The sequence below is a fragment of the Protomyctophum bolini genome (assembly GCF_963924005.1).
Source record: "Protomyctophum bolini genome assembly, chromosome: 2".
Lineage (NCBI taxonomy): Eukaryota > Metazoa > Chordata > Actinopteri > Myctophiformes > Myctophidae > Protomyctophum > Protomyctophum bolini.
In genome coordinates, this window is record NC_137863.1 from 12,475,383 (window position 1) to 12,501,337 (window position 25,955).

The 25,955-nt window shown below is 42.0% G+C and overlaps 1 protein-coding gene across 4 annotated transcripts; it reads right to left on the reverse strand.

The window, feature by feature from the left end:
- Positions 1-5,431: 5,431 nt before the first annotated feature.
- usp48 (ubiquitin specific peptidase 48) lies at positions 5,432-24,785 on the reverse strand. 4 transcript variants are annotated; one of them, XM_080792357.1, is made up of 27 exons: positions 24,122-24,785; positions 23,764-23,884; positions 23,181-23,322; positions 22,208-22,335; positions 21,342-21,466; positions 20,401-20,509; positions 19,944-20,077; positions 19,759-19,844; positions 19,158-19,337; positions 18,532-18,675; positions 18,066-18,215; positions 17,455-17,655; positions 16,835-16,946; positions 15,145-15,284; positions 14,027-14,101; positions 13,812-13,936; positions 12,778-12,900; positions 12,330-12,391; positions 12,043-12,153; positions 11,125-11,255; positions 10,898-11,004; positions 9,106-9,219; positions 8,616-8,801; positions 8,043-8,168; positions 6,079-6,127; positions 5,940-5,966; positions 5,432-5,722 (listed from the first exon to the last, which is right to left on the reverse strand). In XM_080792357.1, the coding sequence occupies exons 1-27, from the start codon at positions 24,253-24,255 to the stop codon at positions 5,700-5,702; spliced, it is 3,165 nt and encodes a 1,054-aa protein (XP_080648483.1). In that variant the 5' UTR covers positions 24,256-24,785; the 3' UTR covers positions 5,432-5,699. The 4 variants fall into 4 exon arrangements, with proteins under 4 accessions (XP_080648483.1, XP_080648484.1, XP_080648485.1 ...); XM_080792358.1 differs by having other exon boundaries at positions 13,812-13,931; positions 14,025-14,101; XM_080792359.1 differs by lacking the exons at positions 5,432-5,722; positions 5,940-5,966; positions 6,079-6,127; ... (1 more) ...; positions 8,616-8,801; positions 9,106-9,219 and having other exon boundaries at positions 11,125-11,250.
- Positions 24,786-25,955: the final 1,170 nt, after the last annotated feature.

A 25,955-nucleotide genomic window follows, 5' to 3' on the forward strand; every position in this document is an offset into this window, starting at 1 on the left:
TTGGGCCTTAGCCAGTCCACTTTTCACAGTCAGTTTACACATTGTCCACACATATGTGGCGACACAGACTGTTACACCCCCTGGCCTATAGTCTAGGGTTAGGGGAAGCAACATAAATGTAGAAAGACAATTGAAATAAAACTGATTGTGCTTTTATTTACAGACCAAAATCATGGATATTTACAACAATATACAATAACCCAAATTACTGGTCCCAGCAAACCAGGCACAGACTTACGGTTGAAGAAAACTTGGCTTCACTTCGAAGAGACCAAGCGAAATGATTACTTGCGCGCTCTGCTTGCGCAAGTAATAAAGAGCTTGACAGGATGGTCACAGGTTGTGGTAATGTGGGGAGAGGACAGTGGGACCGATTCCCTGCTGCCCTGAAGCTGACAGTCCTCTGAAGAGAATTGTTTGTCACTGAGCTTTATAGTTCGGGTGTGGCCACCACCCAATCCACTGCTGGTGTCATAGGGCTCATCAGAGCCGGCCAATCCATGGAGAGGACTAGTTCCCCACAGCAGCAAGCACTCTCCAGTAATCATTCTCATGATGACACAGGTCTCCTCCTCTCATCAACTCTCCACCTCAGAACAAAGGAAACAACAGATAATACCAAATACAAAATAACCTAATTATGGCTGGCCGTAACACAGACCTTTACCACTGCACAATGACTTACACAGACATAAACGGGTGCTATGACAACGGATATAACGGGAATTGCATACTAGGGTGTGTTATGTATTTCCCATTTTCATTGTTCCCAACTTGCATCTTTCCCAAGTAGGCCGGTGCCCGACGGGCACAGGTCTAGTCTTACAACCAGTAAGACGCCCTGAGGTGACGGCAGACTGCTGGGCGAGCGCTGGCACTTTGGCATGGGGGGTCAGATCAACATAAGGAATGAATTCTGTACTGGCCATATATGGAGCGTATCTTGAGTGTACATCGTTTGATGAGTTCAGATCGACATAAGGAATGTCAGAACAGGTCAGCTCCATATATGGAGATCTAAGGTTGGCAGCGGGGGCAGTGTCTTGAGTGTACAGGGTTTGATGAGGTCTAGCCATATATGGAGCGTGTCTTGAATGTGCAGGGTTTGATGAGGTCAGATCAACATATGGAATGTCAGAACAGGTCAGCTCCATATATAGAGATCTAAGGGTGACAGCGGGGGCCGTGTCTTGAGTGTACAGGGTTTGATGAGGGCCCAGTTAGGACCGGGCTTTAAGGTGAGACACCCCAGGTGAAATCATGATTTTTCATTTTTTTTTTTTTGTTGCTATTTTGCTTCCTAAACATGTTTTCTTTCAAACTAAAGCAAAATACACATTCAAAATACAGATTTAGATGTTTAGTTGGATAGTTTATTTTAGCCAATGACAGCTCGTTTTTCGGGGTGAAAAGCCACCATCTCTATTTTCATGATTGGTTGTTGGTACAAAGGAAGTGACCATATTTGGATCAGACCACAGTCAGCTTGAGGTCCAGACCTTTCCAATGATATATGCCATTATATGTTGTTGCCAAGGTTTGGATGAGATATTTTGTCTCAAAATAGTGGCTTCAAATAAAACGTTTTGGAATTTTACAATACAAATCTTTAAAGGCCGTTTTCTCAAAATGAGTTTTCCTCATACTTGGGACAAAGAATGTCCACTTCAGTTGAACTCACATACACCAAACTTTCCAGTCTTATTCCTAACTATATTCCGCAGACATTTACACATGGATTTGTTGATATATCATTCACAGCCTGATTTACATCACATTTTATACAAAAAAAATGCCGAAAATTGGTTTTTTATGCCTGTTGACACTATTTTCTGATTTGTGGAGTGATAATTAGAGATATCAAAAATCCCATGTGTAATTTTCTTTGTCTCTAATGTGTCAACAAAATGAAATGATAATTTTGAACCTGGCTTTATCCGATCTTCAGATTTATCGTCCCGAAATGTATGCAAATTAGCGCATATAATGCATAATTTGCATATTTAAACATATAATTTCAGAAAACTTGTAATACAAAAAATCTTAGTTTTAATATAAGTAATCAACTGGAGAAGTTTCATTGTGATAGCTATTATTTAACTTTTTTTCCCTATTCACCTGGGGTGTCTCGCCTTAAGTTCCGGGCCTGTTGAGAACTCTAGTTTTCACCGGCTGCCGGGGGTTGCACTAATAACTTTGGGGCTGGCCCGTCTAGAGTTTGAATGGACAGGTATCAGTCAAAACACAAAAGGGATACATTGAAGAGGAAGGACGGGTGGGGTAGGATCACATACGTAATGTAATGGAATGTCAGAACAGGACAGTTCCATATATGGAGATGGAGGTACAGTTGCAATAAATGCACAGAATCTTTGTATGTATGTACAGTATGTACGTACGTCTGTAATCCACGTAACTCGAGAACCGTTTGCCCACCGACTTCAAATTCGACACACGTGTTCCACACTACCACAGGGTGTGCAGTGCCTTTAGTCGGTAGACGGTTGTCCAGAACCACCAGAAGAGGCTCAGGCTCTGCCAGTGGATCACATTAGCACATATCATTTTTACTATAATATACCGGTAGGTGAGAGAGAGAGAGAGAGAGAGAGAGAGAGAGAGAGAGAGAGAGAGGGAGGTGTGTGAATGCAATCGCATCAAGAAGAAAGTATACGTGGGTCCGGTCGCAAAGCACATCGTGCATATGGCACATCTCTCTCCCGTTTAAAGGCAAAGGGCGCACCCTTGACTGCCAACCATGTGCACGCATGAACGCTGTTCCCGAATGTCCTTTATTAGCCTACATTATAAAGTGACATATTTATTTATACACCTAGAAAATAGCCACTCTACAAGCTCACAAGGTTGCGGACACGACTTGCCACTTGCCAGAGCAATGATGAAGTGTTTATCATTGGGTGTATGAATCAGAATCATATTTTAAAATTATGGAGACAGAGAAAAGTTCGAGTGTTGGGATTTGGAGACCCTAACCCTAACCCTCGAGTTTGAAATGATATCATATAATATTGAAATGGCGCAACTTGGACAAGTCCGTTGCTCTCCCCATGTACCCCATATACAGTATGGGGAGTTGGGGACTAGGTTGGTGGAGGGTGTGTAGAGCCCAGGATCACATTAGATGATTGACACAGGGGTGAAAAATGAGTTACAAAATTGTGGGATAAAAAAAAGTATATAAAAAAAAAAAAATAGGGTTAGCATTAGGTTTGTCGGGAAAGCCAGGTAATATAGAGCTCACATACAGTAGTGTCGTGCCTGCAAAAACCTGTAGAAGTGTGGTAGGTTTTTTTAACGGAGGAAAATATCCGTTTTGAAAAAGATCCATCTACAGTAGGTAGGTGTAGCCCAGGCCAAAGTCCCCACACAATCTCCAGGCTCTACCTGAGCCAATTGATTGCCACGGAAACCCCAGCCTACATATGCCGAATTCCCCACACCTACAATTTGGTCCCTTCTCAGGTGATTATCATCAGAGCATTTATCTCTCAGTCCAACTGTCCGGAGTTTATTATTTTGACTAACTTTGCAGTTAGACTAGGACAATTGGATAGCTTGGACCTCAGGTTGTTACCGAAAAAGCCTTTTTTGGACAAAAAGGATTTGCTTTTTCAAACTTTTCGGCTCGGTTGGACTTGTCTTGGACCATACGGTTTGACAACTCGGGATAAAAACTTTTCTTCAAAGAGTTCTTCCCCGGGACAACTTTATAAGTAAGTAAAAAGGAGAAAAACCCTTTTCTACAAGAGTCGTAGAACTGCAGAAGTTTTTATTTTTCCATGCTTTACAAACGTATTCACTCCAGTATGGCCACCGCCCACCGTAGAAGTGAAGAAGAGGACCAGGTCACTTCCACAAAAGACATGCGTGCGTTTTGGTTAATAAAGTACTTTTTTACCTCAACGGAGGCACAAGCCAACGGTGGCTAAAGCGAACTTGAGCCACGAGGCACCACCGAGTGAGCTAAAGAGTTGCCTTGCCGAACATTGCGAAGTTCGATTGAGCCGACTCAGTGCCGTTCGAGTTGCAACCCGATATATAATAGTAATCATGTTCTGGCGAGAGCGATTCAAAGTGGCTACTGGCCAATCACAGCGCATTCTTGCACAAGACGTGTAGGGTTTGGGATGCTATGACAACCTTGCCTCCTTGCAACTGCCATTGGGGATAATGGTTTCACGAAACTATACAAATTGGTGCCGTGAGGTCATTGGTGGTGGCATTTGGGCCTTAGTACTATAAATAGTTCTTGGTTGTTTTATATCATCGCTGTCGGACAGAAACCACCATTTCAACTAGTTTTTTCGTCACATAGATATTTTCACTATTTCTGATGAATTTCATTCCTTTTGCTGAAAAGTAAAAGTTTTGGACATGTTTCCACTCAATAGCGACAATATAATTTCACGCGTTTGTTTTGTTTGTCCAAAACCATAACGGAAATCAGTCAGACTTTTTTTTATTTGTGATGTTCTGTGAACCATGTCAACGCCACGTTCCTTTAAACCAAATGTCAATTAAATCAATCAACTTCAGTTAAAATTAATATAACAAAGAGAAGAGGGCAATAAAGAAACACAAAATTGACGACAGAGCCATAAAGAAAAGGAAATATACTATGTTTAGCCAGGGTAACTGGACTAAGCTCAAGAACTAGTTTACAGCCAGGCCCTGCTCATAGAACATTTCATGGTAGATGTTCAATGCCTTGTCCAAGGGCACTTCAGCGGTGGTAATTTTAACGTGCCGGTCCGGGGATACGAACTAGCGACCTTTCCGATATCAAGACCACTCCGCAAACCGTTCGGCCACCGCTGCCTCATAGGCTTTCATAAGTGTGGCAAATTAATAAATACATTTAAAGTTTGTATTAAACCCCTTAAAAGTAATGAGATACTTCAATTTCAAAACAATATATTTATTGCCCATATGAAATAACAGTGAAAACAATAGTAGGCCTACACCATTGCCTGCATCCGGTTTCTCACTTCAGCAAAGAGCCATTATGTTTGCACTGTTTTTTTTTATTATTCTTCTTGCACAAATAAGCCTATACTTTGTAGCTATTTCTAATGCCACAGTGAGTATATTTCTATAGATCTGTTGTTGAGGTAATAATGTTCAAACATGAAAAGCAGTTAACATTTGTATTCATTTGACATGTTTGAAGAAATTGCAGTGAGACCACAAGATTCCACTAAACGGGGGAAACGCTTCTAAGAAAAGTATTCCTTGAATTTTTCTCTTAGCTTATTATAATACAAAACAAAAACAGGATTCTAAGAACAAACCTATTCCCCTAAGTGACTGAAGAACACTACCGAAGCCAAGCTCCAGTCCAGACAATTGGATGTCATGTCACTTAGATTTGTCAACCCGTTTCTATTGATTCAGGGCAAAAAGCGCTATCACAAATTCCTTGAGTGTTTATTAGTATGTTTAAATATCAAAAAGCCAGCAATCCTTTATTCCATGTACAGAGAACAGTGGGTTTGCAGTCACAGTTTTAACAGAAAGTGAAAAACCTACTTGAGGGGAAAACGTATAATCATAATAATAAAAAAAACATGAACAAATTAAAGCACTTTTTTATGTATGAACACTTGACAAATTAAATCTTCTGACTTTGTCCCAACATACATCCACTTTGAGCATAGCTAATGTGGAGTTGTTTTCCCTCAATGTCCAAGAAGCCCAGTTCCTACAGAAAAGGAGGATTAGCTCACCATGCAACCAAGAAAACACTTAAATAGTATTAATCTTTTTCATTTGTTATGATTAGAACAACTCAACTGGATCAAAAAGCACTAAAATGAATGAATATTACATTTAGAAAATGAATGGATATTACATTTAGAAAACATATACAAACACAAAGTAGTATCATGTTTTAACAGTGTGTTTAACAGTACACTCACCTTTAAATCCCTCTTCAGGCATACCAACTGAAAAAGAGCACCAAAAGACCACTCAATATCAGAATGAATACATTATGTATCCACTTTCTGCAACAAGAAAATATCTAATTCTTATGACAGAATTACTGCCACTACTTACCCTGATAAACGTCGTCCATTGCGCTATAATCTGCTATTGGTTCATCAGCCTGCATGACGAAAACATTTAAAATCACACTGGCCCAATTATAAATGTGGTTTAATATCTATATTCCCACTCCCAGTAATGCCATCGTATGCGCTCTGTATTATAGAAGTTCATATTAATAATACCTTCACATATGCCTTTTTGATAATGCCATATGGAAAATGGTGTTGAAGATGCACACAGACAATTTCAATTTCAGTTACCTGTAGCTAGGTCTTAGATCATGGTAATAAGATACAAGATACAAGATATTTACAAGGTAGCTGGTGGACAAAATGTAAAAATAAGTACTAACATGATTTAGAGCAGGAGTGTCAAACTCATTTCAGGTCATGGGCCAGTCTGCGCAAAATTCAACCTAATGCGGGCTAGGCGCATTATGGCGTGTCCAACTGACACCCGAGAGTCAGTTGTAGATTGCTGTGTGTTAGTTACTTGTTCTCATGTTTGTGTTAAGGTTCTTCTTGACCACTGATGTGTTGTTTGGATAGATGCTATAGATACATTGTTTCAAAGCAAACAAAAAGGTAGGAGCGCACACCAAAAGTAGGGAGGTGCTGACCACGGGAAACAAACTTTAAAATAGAAAGGAGAGGTCGCACAGCTCGTAGTCACTATGCCAAAAATACTTTTTATTGCGTTACCAACATTTCGACAAACAAGTTGCCTTCTTCAGGTTTGTTTGTTGACTAGAGTTAGGTCACATTCTCACCTAATACTTCGGTAGACTCGGATGCGTATGGGCGGAGAAATGGGATTCTTGCATATTTAATTGGCTATGGTTTGCCTTCACACTGTCATGATCCGCAGCAATTGGAAACGCAGCAGGGGGACCTTTATCAATGTGTTCCATTCATAAACTAGCCTACACAGTGAAATGATAAATCTATGGTGATAAAATTATACTCATAACGTGCATATGTGTCGTCTGGGACTGCCCCCCCCCCCCCTCTCTCTCACTATATATATAGCACGCAGCCACGCACTGTTCTTTTGGGCATGGAGGCACAGCGCTGAGCGCACTGATATAACAGACAGCAGCGCAAAATGTTTACAAGTTTATCGAGATGAAAGTTCCTACTCCCCAGTAGTCCCCACACAGTGACAGCACTCCATGTTTACGGCACGCACAGACAGACAGAATATTCTGTAGGCTATAATACTATTACACTGCACTGCAGTGTTTGTGTTTTCTTAAGCAATTGATTAATGTAGGCTACTCGTCCTCATTTCGATCAGGTCTCCACTCTCCTCATTCGACCACGTCTATCCACGGTAACGGGACATCTTTGCGCTGCGTAAAATATGCCTTCTCCGTCTCCAACTGTGTTCAGCTCCTCACCCGCCACATTGTTTGCTTCATTTCCTTTATTTGCTGCGGATTGCATTCACACCTGCACCGAATCGTAGTCAAGCGCGATTGGAAGCGAAGCGAAACCCCCGTTTTTGCTCGGAGTAAAATGCGGTTCTTTGCTGCGCATTAGGATTCGAAAGAGCCTTCACACCTGCCAAACGAAGCACACTTTCTGAAAATGCGCAGCAGGATTCGTTTTAATCGCAGCAAAGCTCTCTGGTGAGAATGCGACCTTAATGCTTACTCTACTTAATTTCACACTTCTAAGTTGCGCTGGATAAGAGTGTCTCAAAATTGTAACAATGACAGTCAAATTGGGTTTTGATATTCCATACATGCCTGTAATTGGTTTAAATAGTGAGCAGAACTATTTCTCACAAAACATGAACATGATGTCATGAACATCCAATCAACCCCAAATTGAAATGGCATGTTGAGGGGATTATAGAGCATTCATCCAAAAGCACTTTCCCTTCTACCCATATATATATCCTGTGGCAAAGCAGAAGTAACACCCTATAACTGGATATTTAACTGGAATGGAAAATGGTTGTGCACATACCTTTAGACAGATGATGCTCTCAGGAATAACCCCAAGGCTGCCTAGTGTGGCCGAGTCATCCGTTAGACATTGTCCATTGATTGATAGATTCTGGTCAAACGGAGCCACTGAGAAGGCATGCATGATCTATAGGACAACAAGCATAGACAATAAGTATTATCTTAATTACCGTGGAGAGCCATTATTCATAAATACAGTGTTGGGACAACCCTGCTCTATGCTAAGAATCATGAGCATGTTTAAAAACATCCAGCAATATGGCAAAAAGTATGCTTTTGTTTGACTCATGGAATCATTTATTTAAGCATACATGTGAAGAAATTGATGGGGTCATAAGCACCCCAGTTCCAATTTTCCATGTTCACAGTCACGTTTAATGCTGTGGGTACCATGATCAATGAACCTTCAACTCAAATAAACACATAAGGGAGGGCCCCCATGGATTGATTACTTTCTCTGTCGTGTTTGACACGGAAGCACAGCATTGTTATGAATGGATTGTTCCATTTATACTTTTATTTCTATGGATGCAACTATGCCAAGGTCACAGGTCAGGTCACTTTGGGCATTCACCTGTATTTTGAGCTCCTTCAGGGTCTGATTGGCAGATACAATAAGTGCTTTCTCTCCTCGTAGTTTCCTGTGCCGCGTACTTCTCCTGATGCCTCCCGTCTTGACGGCGTTGGTCGTGGGGGCGGGACCTGGCGCAAAACTAGTAGGTCCGTCATCAAGCTTTAGACGCTTCGCCATGTCCTCTGACTGGAGAAGATTAAGTCAGGTGAGCAGGAAGTAAGGCTAGCATGGGGCAATGCAAGAATCAAAACCAAAGACATAGAAAGGTAGACGCCTCCTTCGGCTATGGGGCGTCTGCTCTCAAGTGAGGGCAAGCTTCCGCGTTGGTGCCAAGGAAAGTAATGGAAGGAAGGGACGAGAGTCATGTGACTGGACGCCGGGGATGCGCCATATACCGGCGCACTTCCTCCCTCACTGCGATACAGGTCAGTCCAATGAATTGCAGCGGCGAACCGTTCTATGTCTATTGTTGCTATGGTGGCAGTCTTACCTGGCTGAAATCAGGGTCTCTTTCTCCATCAACCTTTGGGCCCGGGGGCTCATCCCTCTCCTCCTCTACCTCTGAGCCGCTAGCATTCTGCTCCGAAGCACCCTCCTTCAGCAACTAGACAACAGACAGGGACACAGAACATTAGACTTTATATCTATGTATGATTGAACCCTACAAACCCTCCCACGCACTCAGATCAGCCAACGCAGGGAAGCTGGAAGTACCCTCACTAAAAACGCTGGGACAACGCTCCACACGTCCCAAACTCTTCTCCCTTCTGGCTCCAAAACTGTGGAATGCACTTCCCATTGCAGTCAGAACTGCAGCATCACTCCCAATCTTCCACCGTAGTCTGAAATCCCACCTTTTCAGACTCCATGGCCCATAGCACTTACCCTACCCCCTTAGATAGCATTTCTGTAGACTTAGATAGCATTTGATACTGACTTATAGCATGTTATGTAGACAGCACTATAATTGCATTGTATGTAGTCATAGCACGTCATAGTACATATGTATAGCATAGTATAGTATATATGTATAGTTTCATTATATAGATATTCCACCGTTACTTTCTTAGCTTACGCATGTTTCATGATAAATGCTTTTTATGTGATGTATTCCCATGCTTTTTTGTTCTTGCTTAATGTAAATCGCTCTGGATTAAGAGCGTCTGCTAAATGCCTAAATTGTATATCGCATTGTAGTATTCAGTAGGAAGAGAGGATAGCGGTAGAGTGGGAGCAAAGGGAAAGTATATAAGAATATAGAAAACAGGTTAAATAGAACAATTAAATATATATTAGCACAGATTATGTACATGATGATTTATAATGTCAGCATCATATGCAGGTGTGTCATTTGAAACATAAATAAATGTATATAGCATCTTTCTAAACAGAAGTCACAAAGAGCTCACAGTGAATTACACATTAAAACAAATCACAATAAAAAGGATGCAAATAGAAAATGAAACGGCTAAAGCAGATACAGAAATTCAACATGAAAAGATGCAGATTTTAAGAATAGAAAAGGGAGGTTATATAAATGCTTTACAAAAAATGCTTTTCTGAACATATTTATACTGTATGTCCACTTGTCGAATACACTTGGGTAGGGCATTCCAGATTTCTGGAGCTTGAGCAAAGATTGTTTACAAGGAGAGTTTTGGAGACCTCTAAAGCCCAAACCACACCAAAGGTAAACCACACCAATGCAACTCATTGAGTTGCAAGGAGTTGCATTGGTGTGGTTGACCTTAAAAAAAAAACGTTTTGTCCTGACCCAACACTTTGGTGTGGTCTGGGCTTAAGAGAGCCCCATCTGATGCCCAAGTTTTATTGGGCGATTTTGATCACTTTTAAGACATACAAGCTTTTCCGCAGCTACTTTGTGACTCGTCCCATGTTGCTGGGTAATCGAGTCTCCAATGGATTGCTATGGACAATGGTGGCAGCCTGGCAGGCTGTGAGTGGAGCTGTTTTTCTTCCTTGTTGTTACTGGCGATTGTGGAATATTTTCTGACATTAGGACATTCGATTGCGCTATTTTAAGGCACAGGTTCGTGCAATGGTTCACGATCGGGTGATTCTTCAAAGGTTAGTGAAAAACACCAGCAGGTTGATTACTTGATGAATCCGGCAATAAATGTGTTAAAAACCACCTCAGACAGATTTCTACATACCGTTATATGATAAATGATCATATTAGTAAAACATAATTCAATCAGTCTAAACATTACCAAGACTAATTTGGATTACTTTGGTATATGAACACTCATATTGCCCCTTACCCTCTTGTCATCGATGATTTTGCGAATGTAGATGGTGGCCTGGGCATACTCTCTGAGGTCTCTCTGCTGTTGGAAGAGGAAGCCCTCTCGACACTCCCAGCACAGCTCTAGATGCGCATCCACAAACGAAAATAAACTATTTTATATAGCGTGTGATGAAGTTGGAAAACATCCATAACAAAAGGCATACGAAACGTCCGATAGTGTGAGCCGTTCCCATATCTTACCAGGTTGCGTGCTGTACTGTGTTGTGGTATCAGTGGGTGTGGACAGACAAGAGCGGTGAATGGAGATTGGTTGGTCCACTATGAAGAGTTTGCTGATCATCTCCCATTCGCTGGGCCAGAGCAGAGCTATACTGTGCAGTAACAACATCACAACATGAAACCAATATTTAAAGAACAAAAACAACACTAGAAATCCAAGTAAGCGTTCAAACAGTGACATCTACAGCCCAGGTGGTTGCTCACAGATGCAGAGACTACTGGCAAGCACATTGTCCGACAGAGATTATCACTAATAGTACATAACGTATGTACCAAATGTCATGTCTTGTATCACCATTTGAACGATTCTTGCTATATTTTGCAATCATCTGCTGCACTACTGTCGATGATTGATAAAGACCGCATTGCTATTCATTACCACGCTTATTACAAGGCTACTTAATAAAAACATTTATAAATGGACAAAATGTTAACAAAACAATACCATAATTTTTTTAATTATTAAATTGCTTACATTGACGAAAAGTCCATTATATCATGCCGGGTGTGTCCAGCGCAATATTGTCGGCTCGCAAAACTCCAGCACGAAGTGTTGATAAAAAAAATCAATATTCTATTAATGCACTGCCTATTTCTCGCCTCAAAATGTTTTCAAAAACATTTCTTTAGTGTATGGTTTAGCTGTAAAATGACATTGAAGTTTGTGTTTGATTGTCTCACTTGAAGTGGTCTGTGCCACCCCAATTAACCTGAGGACTGTGTCTGTGAAGAACATAGAGCCTGCCATATGACCTGGTGTGTGTTTGTGTAATTAGGGAAAAAGTGGAAGTGGAAGAAGCAAAGTGTAAACAAACGTATTATCCTTTCCGTATACTGGGAGGGTGTTGGGGTGAGGAGATTCTAGTTCAGAACACTCACTGTTGGGCATCTCCATGGACCAGGGAGTCATAGGTGAACATGAAGCCTCCGTGTGGACAGAGCAGCACGCTGTTGCCAACATTCGATACTGGAGAAGACTTTGTAGGCCGTCTATAAAACGCAGAGAAAAAAACACAGCCTACTTACATGAGAGACCACAAGATTCAGCAACCAATGGTGAAAACACAGATATGAAAGGTGACATCATCTATGTACAGGGTTTTACTACAGGTCTATAATGATTTCAGACCCATACGTAGCTGATGTTGAGTGAAGACAAACCTTACCGTATAAATTTCCGCCACTCGTCCACAAAAAACAGAGAGACTATGTAAAGTACATCAGTTTCCTGAAACGAGAAAGAAGCCCAGAATTTCAGACTGCATCTAAAACAACTAGACATCTAACGCACACGTAGGGTTGGGATTGGGAACCTTTAGGAAAGATTCCTAGGACCCTTCCAAATGGACCCTTACAGGACTGTAACAGAGTACACATGGAACCTCTCAGACTGAAATTAAAACATTGAGAACCACTGGTATTGTATATATTGTATAGCAGACGTCAAATACACATACAAACTCTGACAGTGTGATAAAAAACGGTTCCAGAAATGGCTACAAATACGATGGAACCGATTCCAGTTCTTCAAACTCAGAACAGGGTCTTAAAAAGAACCGGTTCCAAGTCCCAACCCTACAGTTTGTCTCTGAGCTGGATGGTACAGTACAGTACCTGAGGCCACTTGGTGAGTGTGGGCCGGTTCTTCTCTTGAAACAGGTTGGGTAGTTGATTCTTCTGTTCCATGGCCATCATCTTACTGACGGCCTCGTTGTCCTTCTCCTCCTGCTCCAACCTCTGCATAGGACATGACAACAGAGAAAACTTAAAGGGGATATTTCACTTTAGTTTCAAACATGTTTGACCACTTGTCCACTTGGGATTTTGTGAACACCCCCCAGACAGTTTTAAAGTTGCTTGATGCAATTACTCCCATAGAGTTATAAGACTGCTCCCCGACGCTGAATCTGCTATTTTTGAGTCTCCTCCCACCGAGTGGTTAAGAAACTGTTGGACGACCAAAAATACTAGCTGGGGTTCCTGTGTTGCGTTACATTGAAATCGGTGAATGTTGCGGCGGTTTATAGGCCGCCGCGAGGAGCTAAACATGAGATTAAAGAGACGCTTGTATGACGCGCACGCACTGAATTCAGGTCCATTCCAGCTGTAGGTTTTACCATTTATTCTTGTCACCACACGTAAGTTACAACAGTTCCCAGGCTTTAGATATAACTGAACGTGGTTGTTAAGGTGAATAATAGGTGCGATTGATACGGTCAACAGAATTGTCTTCTCCCACGCTCACCTCCTCTCTCTATCCAACTTCCCTCACCCAAGTGACAGGTAACGCCATGAAACTAGAGTGACAGCGCCCCAGCCCCAGTGACACGCCCACTACCTGTGCAGTGCCCATTAAAGTGACATACCTTACGTCAATCATAATAGCACATTAGAATGCCACACATTACGGCTCCTACAGTGACTATGAATTCGGTTTTGACGGAAGCAACAGCTGTACCTATTTGAAATAGTCTTGCACAGCGCCTTGCAAGTTGTAAACTCCACTAAATGCCATTGTTAATCCAGGCCTGCAAAGTTGTACAACATCAGATGGGTCTAAAAATGTAAATATGCACAGAGATCAGGTAAAATCGGAAGCCTTGTGTTCCAAGATGATACATGCAGCCTTTATTTGCATTTGAACCCACCAGACACTGAGAACAGGGCTCTTGCTCTTGGGTAAACTCTGGGGCTTTGGGGAAGTAAGCTCTCAGCTTGGTCCACACCTCCGACGACACCAGTCTTCGATCAGCGTCTAGGATACTCAGACCCGCTGGAAAAGTAATAAGCACACACACAATTGTTGATCTCAAGACTAACATACTTTGTGTGCAAATGCCAGATAGAGAGAAAAGAATAATACCATGACTACATAGGATGTCCTCATTGAATGTCTTCATCTCGTCCTGGTTGCCTTCTGGGAGGTCTGGGCCATACTCTACAGAGAAACAATAACTTACAGATGTAAGAATCCATCAAAAGAGGCACATTTGTCAGTCAGTTTCAGTCAGGACAGAGGACATCACCAGGTCATCACAGGTTACTCCTCAGGTAATCATATGCAAGTCTTCAGTCCACTTAAAATGTGAGACTTCGGAAATAACTATGAAAAACTAGTGTTGAGATAGTTTGGAATAAGACAAGCCATTATAATCATTACCGGCGTCTTATTGCTATGTTCTTATGTGCCCCATCCAGATCTCTTTGACACTAGCCGATCGATTACGATTTATAAATACTAGGTCACAGATCAGATCTTGGCAGAATGTTTGTCTGTTTTCTTAATAATATCAAGCTGACATGACATGATTTTTCAGGAATTCAAGCTGTGACTGGTACTGGTGGAAATGACTGAAATCCATTGTAAAATACAGGCACTCGTACTGTATGTTGTTTTCAGTAATATAACAGTTCCGATGGGATTATTTGTGAAGCTGGGAATCTTTGCAGATTCACCAGCTTGATCTGTCAACATTTGGAAGGTTTTTGAACCATAGAAATAAGCAAAGTTACTAAATGTATAAAGCAGTGGTTTTCAACCAGTGGTCCTTGAGGGGGTTCCAGGTGGTCCCCAGCTAAATTATGGAGAGTTGGTAACCAAATGGACCCTTATTAGATCTTTTAACTCTTGAGAGCGTAAAATGAAACCAAATGGACCCGTATGGGTCCATTTGGTTTCACTTTACATTCATTTCATTTTACATTACATAACATCTGCATTACATAATTTACAAGAAGTCTACACAATTAGAGAATGTAAAATAATTGTATTCAATATTGTAACAGTTCAAATCAATACAGCATGGATTGGAATTGTGGACAAGATCTTATCCGACGATAACAACTTTTTTAGTTTTGGGTCTGCGAGGCAAAATGTAATGGTGGTCCCGTGGCTCAAATGCCAAATGAATAAATAGTGGGCCTTGATATGAAACGGGTTGAAAACCACTGGTATAAAGCATAGAGGGTTCTTCTCTCTACCGCTACTGCTGGTGCTGTGTGGTCCCTGTCCGTTGGTCTGTCCATTGTGCTTTGTCTCCTGTTCATCCTCCTCCAACTGCTCCAGAGCCAGCTGACGCCAGCTGCGCAGGGATGATTTCCCTACCCAGTAACCCTCATCACTGGCGCACGCACGCACACACAGACGGACAAACACACAAACGCACACACAGTATGACTGTCGGCTGCAAAACTGTTGTGCTATACATTCGATTGCAGAAGCACCATGTGCAGTAGCATTTAAAAAATCAAAGGTAGCATTAGAGAGAAAGTTCACCCCCAAAATGACTTTTTATCCATCCCATTCGGGAACCCCTTTTGGTGTTTTGACCTTTCTGGATGGGAACCCGTTTTGGGGTTCTTGTTGCTATGTACAGTATGTAGAAGCATAACGTTTTTGTAATTTCTTTTGAATAAATATTTGAAGTTTTTCAGAATCGGCCTCAGTCCTAAATAGGTTAATCTTTCGTTTACTTACCCCATGGAGCCTTGAATTCATGGGGATTTTTTGGTTTTTGTCGCAATCCTATCCTAAGCCAATAATTTGATGACTAGCAGAGTCTCCATTGACTCAACTGGTCATCAAATTATAGGATTTGGGATGGGACAAAAACATCTCCATGAATTCAATGCTTCATGGGATGTGTAATTGATGGAACATAAAATGGCCAGAACATTTTTCCCGTGAACTATCTATCCCTTTAAGCATTTTCAAAATGTTAAAAGGATATTTTACTTTTAAAAAGTTTGGGCCATCTACTCAGGCTTATGTGAACAACCCAAACAGCATTTAATCGGGATCCGCACGTAATTCTGACGGAGCATTAGTCCATGCGCTGCTCCTGTGCTTGCGGTTATGGTTAGGTTAGGGTGTGAGGTAGTTCCAATGACTAGTCTGAACTAAGTACTGCACCCGCTTGATTCAGTATTTAGATATTTGATATTCATTTTAGCTGCCCCGCCCACAACCTATACAAACCCTCTATAAACCCATTATAACTTTAAACACCATTTTAACCATGATAGATTCATCGAAATCACCCGTCCTTTTTTTCTGTTGACTGATATTGTCCTTCTAATACGTGAGGGGCCGTGTTTTTTCATTTATTCTTAGTAATTATTTTGAAGAAGAACCTCCTCCAGGAAGAGGCCAGAGGAGACTAAATCACAAAAACGAATTATTACAAATAAATGAAAACAGTAAATGAAAAAAACAGACAGACAATATCAGTCACCAGAAAAAAGGTTGGGCATTAATCTATCATGGTTTAAAAAAAAATAGTTTGTAGTTATAATGTAATATAACTTAATAGTATAGGAAGCGGCAGGGCAGCTACAATGAATATCAAATTACTGAATCAAGTAACTTTTGAAAGTGAAATATCCCTTTAAGCTTGTCATGAATCTGCTTTTGGCAGGAATCGCAGGATTGTTATAAATTATATGATTTCAAACCACAACCACATTTACTGTATGGTTTGGTTATAAAGTTACGGGGACAAGCAGGAAATAAAGTGGACAGAAATAAGTACAGGCCACAATGATGGGAAGACAAGACAATCAATCACATACACAATGAGCATAATCGTCTACTAGTATAATGCAGACAAGTCAAGGGGTTCATCTTTGTGTGCTACAACAAACATTCAGGCCTCAGGTACAAACATTGTACCTTTGAGTGCGTTTGACCAGGTTGGTCACTTCCCTGAAGTCCTCATTGAGCTGGTTCTTTAGTCTGAGTACCCTGCACCGTTGGCCCACACACTCATTACACAATGACGAGGCTGGACAGGCGGACATGGACACACAAACAGACACACACACACACACACGCGATTAATGCCAATATGCTGTTGAGTTACACCCATTTCCCGTTAATAATAACATATGTGAAATGTGGTGCAATGTGAGGTGATGGGGAGAGATTTTATTGCAACGATACATCCGGAAAGACCGGAAGGGAATAATTGTTTGTATACAGGCAAGATGGCAGAGAGCGCCAGTAATATAGTTGTGTAATGAACGGACAAAAGCTGTCTTATTACGAATTAACATATTCGACTCTAGAACTAAAGGGTATCGTACCCACGGCTGGTTCATAGATGTGACAGTACTAGCTTAGTACTATGTTAGAAGAGACTCTGGCATATTATAATTCAAAACAATGAGTTTGTCCGTCTCCAGTCTAGCTCAAAAGGGTTGAAGTTGAGTCACTGAACAAAGAGAAATTAAAAATTAAATGGCATTTATTTTATAAATAAAGATAGAGCAAACCCTTGTAACATGACTTACCGTCCAGCCTGGGCCCTCCACTGTAGCGATGGTAAAGAAGCTGGGCTGCCGGCAGGGAGACCCTCTTGGCCTCGCCCACTTTGTCGGGGTGCAGTTTGCCGTGAGAGCACAGGAATAAGGAATTGTTGATCTCCTTGGTGGCCGTGGAGTCGTCTAGCCACTTCTTCAACCACTCCAGAGGAACAAACTCATATGGTTGGCCTGGAGGAACGAGAGGGGGACATCTGAAACATAGGAAAAAAGATAACCTGCACAGCCACAGATGGCCCAAGACCTGCCAAATTAAAAGACATTAAACAACCTCACCCTAGCACAATTAGACTGGAATCGTAGGTATTCCATTACACAATGATGGTAAATGGTGCATTAACATAGCGTCTTTATCCAAGGCGCTTTACATCAAAATTTCTATGGGCAGAAGCCATGATTTGAGGTGCAACAGAATCTATTTTGACAGGTACTGTAGTCACTGCAAGGATGACAATACTGCTGGTCTTCCTTGTCACTTTTAATTAACTGATAGTCTCGAGGCATGTTTGAGGCCAACATCACATAATAATTGTAACAGGACATAATTAGGCTAGGGGGAGTCAGGGAACGTCTTTACCGACCGTCTTGTGCAGGTAAAAGCTCGTAGAGCTCCTTCACCTCCTCGTGTTTGGCCTTGCCCTTGTCCACGCTCTGCTTCCTCATCTCAGACATCTCAATGCACCACTCCTCAAACTTGTGGTTGTCTCGGTCCACCAGCCTCTGCAGGAAAGCTTGGAGGGTAACGAGGAGATACAAAGGAAGGTGTCATGAAAAGAGACTACTATTTCTGATTTAAGCCAAAGTTATATTTGGTTGAGCAATGCGTTGTGAGATCTGCTCATTTCAGTGCGCCACACCAGTGCACAGTATACAGTAAATCAGGCTTAATGGGTTTCTACATTAAAATGTTACCTACATAAACAAATGAACTGAGCTACCTAGCTAAATAAATGGGGAGAGTGCCCAGTCTGCTCACATTTCAAACAAAGGGAATAAACAAAACCAATTTAGGATGATGGGTCATTACAGGCCATCATGAGCCCTCACCTGGTACCTCGACAACATCTGCAGTGGTGTCTATGTCTGTGTTATGCTCCTCTACGATCTTGTATACCAGCATGTAGGCATTCCTTGAGCAGTGGTAGCCTTTACTACATTTGGGTTTTCGTGTCTGGGATTTCACTGTCTCCGCTAGAGAAGATAAATTCCAGGAAGAAAAGAGGATATTGGTTGGAGAAACCGTACTGCAATCACTTCAAGACTTTGCACTGTAGGGCAGATGGGGATAAGATATGGATAAGTGTAACTTAAAACCACAATGTTCGAACAGGATTCCTAGATTCGTTTTCCTATTCAAATTACCATACAGTTTGTTGACCTTGGCTTTGTGTCTTGCTGAGTTTTTAAGTCTTTGCTCTACCAATGGTCAACATAAATTTATATCATGAATATTTAGCAGACAGACTGGGCCATAGTAGCAGTAGAGAAATAGTTGACATGTAGAGAAAAAGGTTGAAAATGCTGGAAGATCTCTAACAATGTGCCGCAGTCTGCACGTATTAATAGTGGGTGAAATTATTTTCCGTACAAGCTTCCACAAATTGATAGGATTACGGTTCAAATGACAATTTGAACCTTAATCCTATCAATTTGTGCCATGTCAAACCACTCACTAATGTCCTCTTCAATTCCCAGCTGGAGCTTCTTCCCCTCCATCTTTTCAATCTCCTCGTCATTGAACTTGTACCAGTCGCTGGTGCGCGCGTCCTTCACGTGGGCGATGTAGTGGCCAGAGTAGGCGCTCACCCCGCGATGGATCAGCACAGCACTCAGCTCATACGTACACTTCTGGTCTGGGGGGATATTATCATGTGATACAGATAAATAGCCCTATTATGTCACAGAAAATACTATTAAAGTTGAATATGCTGTAATGTAACAAGACTGGGTCTAATAACTGCATGTGGATCTCTGTCATCATATACTGATGAGGTCATTATTGATGAAGTTAGTTAATATGGAGGGAGGGCAGATCAGAGATATGTGAAAATGTATGGGGATGTACCTCCTTCACCTACTAGCAGTGTGAACAAGACATTTGGTGCTGGATCTGTCCAGCAGCTCACTACATTAGCCATGGACATCTGCCCATGCTCCTCTAGATGGCGACTGTGACACTGACCATATTTTTCTCTCGTCATACCACCCGACCCCCAAATATGATGGACGCCATGTGAATAGTATCAATTTTGAGTGTCATCCTTGTATAGATACCTTCTTTTCCATCCACGAAAGGACCCATGTCCAGCAGCTCTGGGAAACTGATAAATGTGTTGAGCTTCTTTTTGTGGCCCGTTTGTCTGTTTGAAAGGACAATACGATGAAGTAGTAGCACAAGTTAAGCTGTTTTTTGTTTTGTTTTGTTTACAGATTCGACAGACCACAGAGCCGTGGCTAACCTGTCAAAGACAAAGCGCATGAGCTGTAGGTTGAGAGTGCTTGGGAGGCTATGGAGTTTGATGCGCCTGGTGGCATTCTGTTTGCTCTGACAGCTCTCGCAGAAATATCGATTGTCCCCGTCCAGCTTCTCCTCCTGGGTGGGGGACATAACACCATTAGTTAATATTTGATAATGATATAAGAGTACATCCGAGACATTTGACAGATCATTCCGTGATCTGTCTAGATTGTGACAGATTCTGACCTTACTGTACATTTACTAATTCATTCTACATTTTCAGACTGGAATTTTAACAATAACAAAAAGTAAGTTAGAAAACAATGACTGTGTGTGATAATGATTTGGATATCAAGTATGTAACCGTAAAGTACGTAACACCCTGTTACAAGTCACATATATGCATATATGTATTGTGTAACATTTGCATAATGACACTTCAATATAATATGTTTTACCTTGAGGAACTCAGTCACACATTCTGTGAGATTCTTGTGACCCTGGATGTTAAGCTCCAGCTCATAAAATCTGGACGGCAGTGCAGATTCTCGGCTGCACTGGTTACACCTGGGGTACAAAAGACACATCAAATACATTCAAACAATGGCTTTAAAATAATGGTCAATGCTTTGGACACAACCTAAAGTCTTTATACTCAAGCTAACCATGTTAAACCTGCAAATTGTAACATTTGTCCTTCCCAGGATTAGCACGCAGGTCTCCCACACAGGAGATTACATTTCTATCTGTGCGCTAAAACAGCCCGCTTGGGCAAGGGAGTTATTTGGGTTTATATTAGTTCATGGACAACGTTCTGATGTCATCCTATGAAAGCCTTTAACTGGAGGTGTTATTAAAGGGACATTTCACCACTGGAAGAAACTGCAGTCACTAAATGTTAATAGTATTTGTAGTAGATTACAGTAGCACAATTTTAAATTTGCACCCTGTGGCCAGAAAAATAATTAAGTCTGTGTGTTTGACTAGGGTTTGACTGGATTGCTGAATTCCTACAATGACCATAATGCTTTGGTGCACTGCCCCTCCTTGTGGAGAAGGGAGGCTGCGTGGAGGTGTGACTTGTAGTCCAGGAAGGAAGTGAGACCACATTTTCATGACAAAGTTTGGTCATGAACATGGCGCCATGACGAAAATATAAAAAAAACATTAGACACAAAAGTGTTTATTGTGTCCTATACATCATTAAAATAAGATCTGGTTGCAAAAAAGGTGAAGCAGCCCTTTAATGTGAGGCTGATGGTGAGCCAGAGGATGCTTGAAACTCCTCACAAACATTTTTTAAGCGGTATTGTGGTTATAAGACATAAGGCGTAACAATTAAGTTGAGGGCCGACTAATAGATGTACATAATGTAATATGAAAGGTTGCATGTCCTTACATAGTTACATAGGAGAACTGTCCACAGAACTGCTGCTGGATGACACCCTGCAGGCTAGGGTCCTTCTGTTTGGACAGAGTGTCCTCCAACAGAGACAGGAAGAGTTTGGAGAACTCTTGGGCATCCTGCAAATTAAACACAACACTGCGATGACTGGGCTGGCAGGAAATAAGAGCACAGTAGAAAATAAAAACGAGCAGTCAGTCTGTATATGCAGTTTACCAGGTGCACGGCTCACGAAGATTCACAGTAAGACCACTCCGATGTTCTTCTGGTACTTTTAATTCATAGCCGCACGGACAAACATAGCAAACATGGTCGCGTTTTGGTGTCAAGCCTCAGCTTGACGCCGAAACGCATTGAAATAAGAGCAGCTACTGTAATATAGAAAGGTGCTTAGTTGCTTACATCTGTTATTGTTAAAGGCATAGTTACTTTGCCCCATGTTTAAAACTATATGTTTTGCCCATCATGTCCCTCATTCTGTATTTTCACTCACTTTCTGTTTTGATGACCAAAACAAATAATATCGTGAGAGCCTGAGAGGGCAGTAGTAGTAGTTTGTTTCAATAGGTAAACACAACCACACTACTGCCCTAACCCTAGTGGTTATCAACTGCTGGTAGAGGGAAAGTGGATATATATATATACTGTTTTGTAATGTAAACACATGGCAAAGTTACATACTTACTTTGCCTTTAATAAAGAGGGCATTTAAAACAATAAAACCAGAATAAGACGTTGATTAAAAATGCTGTTTTATACTGTATCTGCACTTGTCTTGTTCTATATTTTATCTGTGAACTCATCTATGTTGATTTTAAAGATAAAAACTAAAAAGAGGCAGACTTTAGCTAAATGCTCACCTGCTGTTGTCCTGTGTCCAGTCCCAGTGCCTTGACCAGCCCCGACGGGTCAATGTACCGTCTGTTGCTGTTCTGCAGTAGTGCAAATAGATACTGGAGGTGCTCTGAGATCGACTCGGGCTCATAGTCTGAAACACATTTACACTATTAATTTATTTCTGTCAAGAAACAATGACATATTGCATTATTGAATTCCCACAGCACTCGTCAGCCAAGCCATGGACATACAGTACAAAGTTATTGTCCATGAAAAAACTCCAAACATCCAATGATGAACAGGGCATGCTACATGCAATCATCCATGGATGAACGCTGCAGTTCAGCCTCAGTTGGGGCGACAATGGTAGGACATTTAAAGACTCCTACAGTTTGGACAGGGTTGAAAAGGTGTTCCGAATCTGTATGTAGAAAAACTGGAAGGGATAGTGTGCTCCTACACATGGTTTACACCCTCCCAGTGAAAGTTTCATAGTCAGGTGAAAAATCAGGAGATATGTGATTGTCTACACCTTCCCCAAGACCAACAAGTAGCGGCTGACCCTGACAGGGGCTATACAGTACATGGGTGTTATTGGCAAAGATTAGTAAAAAGAAAAAAAAGGGAAAAAAGGAAAACAGCACGGAGGTTGTGGGTTCGAAACTTCTAATCCACCGTGGTGCATCCGGCTTTGTCGAGCGTCTACACAAACACAATTGGCCCGTGTCCGGAGGAGGGAAGCTGGGTGTACATTGGTCATTGCACATACTCCTACTACAGGCTGGGGTGGCACCTGTCAGCAGGGACTGTTGGGGCGGGAGGGAGGAGTAGGACGAGGGCTATACGGCCTCCTGGTGGTGGGGGCTCCTTACTGGCAGGTGAGTCAGTAGGATACGACGGCAGTGAATTGGCATCACGACTATATTTGGGGATCGGGGCTAAATAATAACAATAAATAAAGTTGCCATGTCTCGCATAAGTGTAAATGTTCCTTACCCGAGTCGTCATTGTGCTCCTGTGCTCGAGAACTGTGACACAGGTAGAGGCTCCTGCGCAACTCCAGATTGTGGAACCACACCTGCAGGAATGTGTTGACGTAGCATGTTGCACCCAAATTGGTCAGACCCACAAAGGTGTTCTGATAGAGACAGGTGGATAGACAAGTCAGTTGTTTTCTTTTCCAATACCCCCAGTTCAAACACTCCCTTCTACATAAAAAAAATAGTACTCCTCCTCTATTAACTACTTAATCACTATATAATATCATGCAACTAATGGCATAGTATCCACAAGCTCCCAACACGTGACATGATTCACATCGCTTGTGGATCTGCTTTTATTATTATTTTGCATGCAATGACATGCCCAAAATAGGGACCACGCACAAGTTGAAAGTTGTTCAAATTGTTCATAACACTGTCAAGACCATCTTGTTACCTACCTTTGAATCCCAAACCAATGCTCAAGAAACCCTGAAGTGAGTAATCTTGGCAACGACACAACTGTTGCTAGACTTGATCAGGCTACCATTTCCATCATTTGGGACAGAGGTCAGGTGAGGCAGATAGAACATAATTACCATATCTCTACGCTCCGAATTTGGGTCATCGATGTTGTGGAAAGCATTCTCATCGATCTCTCCAAGCCATGCCTGTTCACCAATACCTACAAGGCAGTTAGGGTTTCCCTTGCAATTCCTCCTGCAAGATAGAGCAATGACTGATTCTAAACGCTGACATATAACATCATATCTATGCTGTTTGACTTAATGGAAATCATCCACAAAGTTCTGGGGCTTAATTTAAGAAAAACCCCTACCGACTTTGCTGTGTGGACAAGAGTTTTAACATTAGAATTGTATGTTTTCGAGTGTTGTGAATGGATGCATGCATGTTATTATTAAATACAGTGTAAACACATCATCACACCAGACACACCTGCATGTTCCTCTCTTGCAGGCCGGTAAATTGACACGATATGCCAGCTCTATGTGTTCCTGGCCGATGTCCTCCGGCCTCACGGTTTCAACCCAACGCCAAGCCGCTTTCTCCAGCTGTAAACGCGGCGCCATGGTCCTTAGGACAATCCTGCAGCTCAGTATGGGGAGCCGGGCGGAAGAAGGTCGTGGATCTAACGGCCTGTTTTCCACATATGCTAATAGGCTAACTGTGGCTAGCAATGAATGATCACCAACTTAACTGCAGCCCATGTAGCCGCTATGCTTAGGTAATCAATAATAATAAATATCACAGGTCCAAACGTCTCTTTAACAATACTCCACGTCTACATAGGAACACGAAACAGATCGAAGCAAGACTACAAGCAAGAGGCATTTTATCTACCGCGTTAGCTACACATTTAGCCTGACCCGGCAAGCTATGCTAACGTTAGCCAGTCCCCTTTCCTAGTGCATCATTAACGTTAGTCAGCACTGCGCACCATTTGGTCAACGTGGAGCGTAGTCGAACCGTGTGCGTGCAGTAATATTTATATATATGTATATATATATTTTTTACATTTTATTGATAGTTTATTTTAGATTTAGCGCCCTTGCGTCAGTTTATAAATAAATTATTTCCTTGGTTCAAAAGCAACACGACGTACGCTCTTGACGTTTGCAACGTCATGAATGTTGTGACTGGAAGGTGTCTCTCCCTCCTCCCCCCCTCCAGGCCCGAGTGCCGTATGGCGTAGGCCCACGACATCCAGTATTGAATTTATTTGATCATTTTTTATAGGTAAAGAAACGTTGAATATGTATGTGTTTGGTTCCAAAACACCCCAGATAATTACCTGCAGGAAAGTGAAGGCTCGTTTGAGAAATATTAAGAACAATCAAAGCATTGATGTCCATTTATTGGAATTTGGAAACACCCAAGTTTTTTTATTTTTATATATTTTTTTTATCCCATGATTTTGTAACCCATTTTTCACCCCTGTGTCAATCATCTACTGTGATCCTGGGCTCTACACACCCTCCGCCAACCTGGGGAGAGCAACGGACTTAACTCATGCTTCCTTCATGCTTGAGTGTCCAAGTTGCTCCTTTACACCTGACAGGGGGGAGTTTCCCTGGTTGGACGTAGCGCGTGAAAGGAACACGTTATTCCAACCAGTTCCTTTCCCCTCCATCAGGCGCCCCGGCTGGCCAGGGGGAGGCAGTTTAGAGACCAGGATTACTGCATGTTTTTGTGAGGGTACCTACCCTAGGGGACACGGGGAGAACATGCAAACTCCACACAGAAAGGCCCTTTCGCCAACCCCACCTTCGGGTATGGGCACTGATGACGTGGAGGAGGAAACACACCGCCAGCACCCACAGTTCCCCGAGCGGGAATCGAACCCAGGACCTTCTAGCTGTGAGGCGACAGCACTACCAACTGTGCCACTGTGCCCCCGGAAACACCCAAGTTGAGCTCTTCTATGATTAAAGCGCCAAACGGAACGATAAGAAGGGACTTGGAAGCAAAAGGAATGCCCATAGCAGATGTACCCATCATAGGGATGGATGCAGTGGAATTAGGAGTCCTAATTGGCGGAGACCAATATTGGAAAATGGTCACAGGAAAAATGGAGAGACTGAATGAAGGACTAGTTGCACTGGAAAGTGTATTTGGATGACTGGTGCAAGGAGAAGTCACCACGCTAAATATCATTAACTGAAGTTGTGGACATTGAAGTGATGCACATCAGCGTCGGAGAGGAACAGGCACTGTCAGACTCAGATCAGTTACGCAACCTTTGGGAAATCGAATCCCTTGGAATCCACAT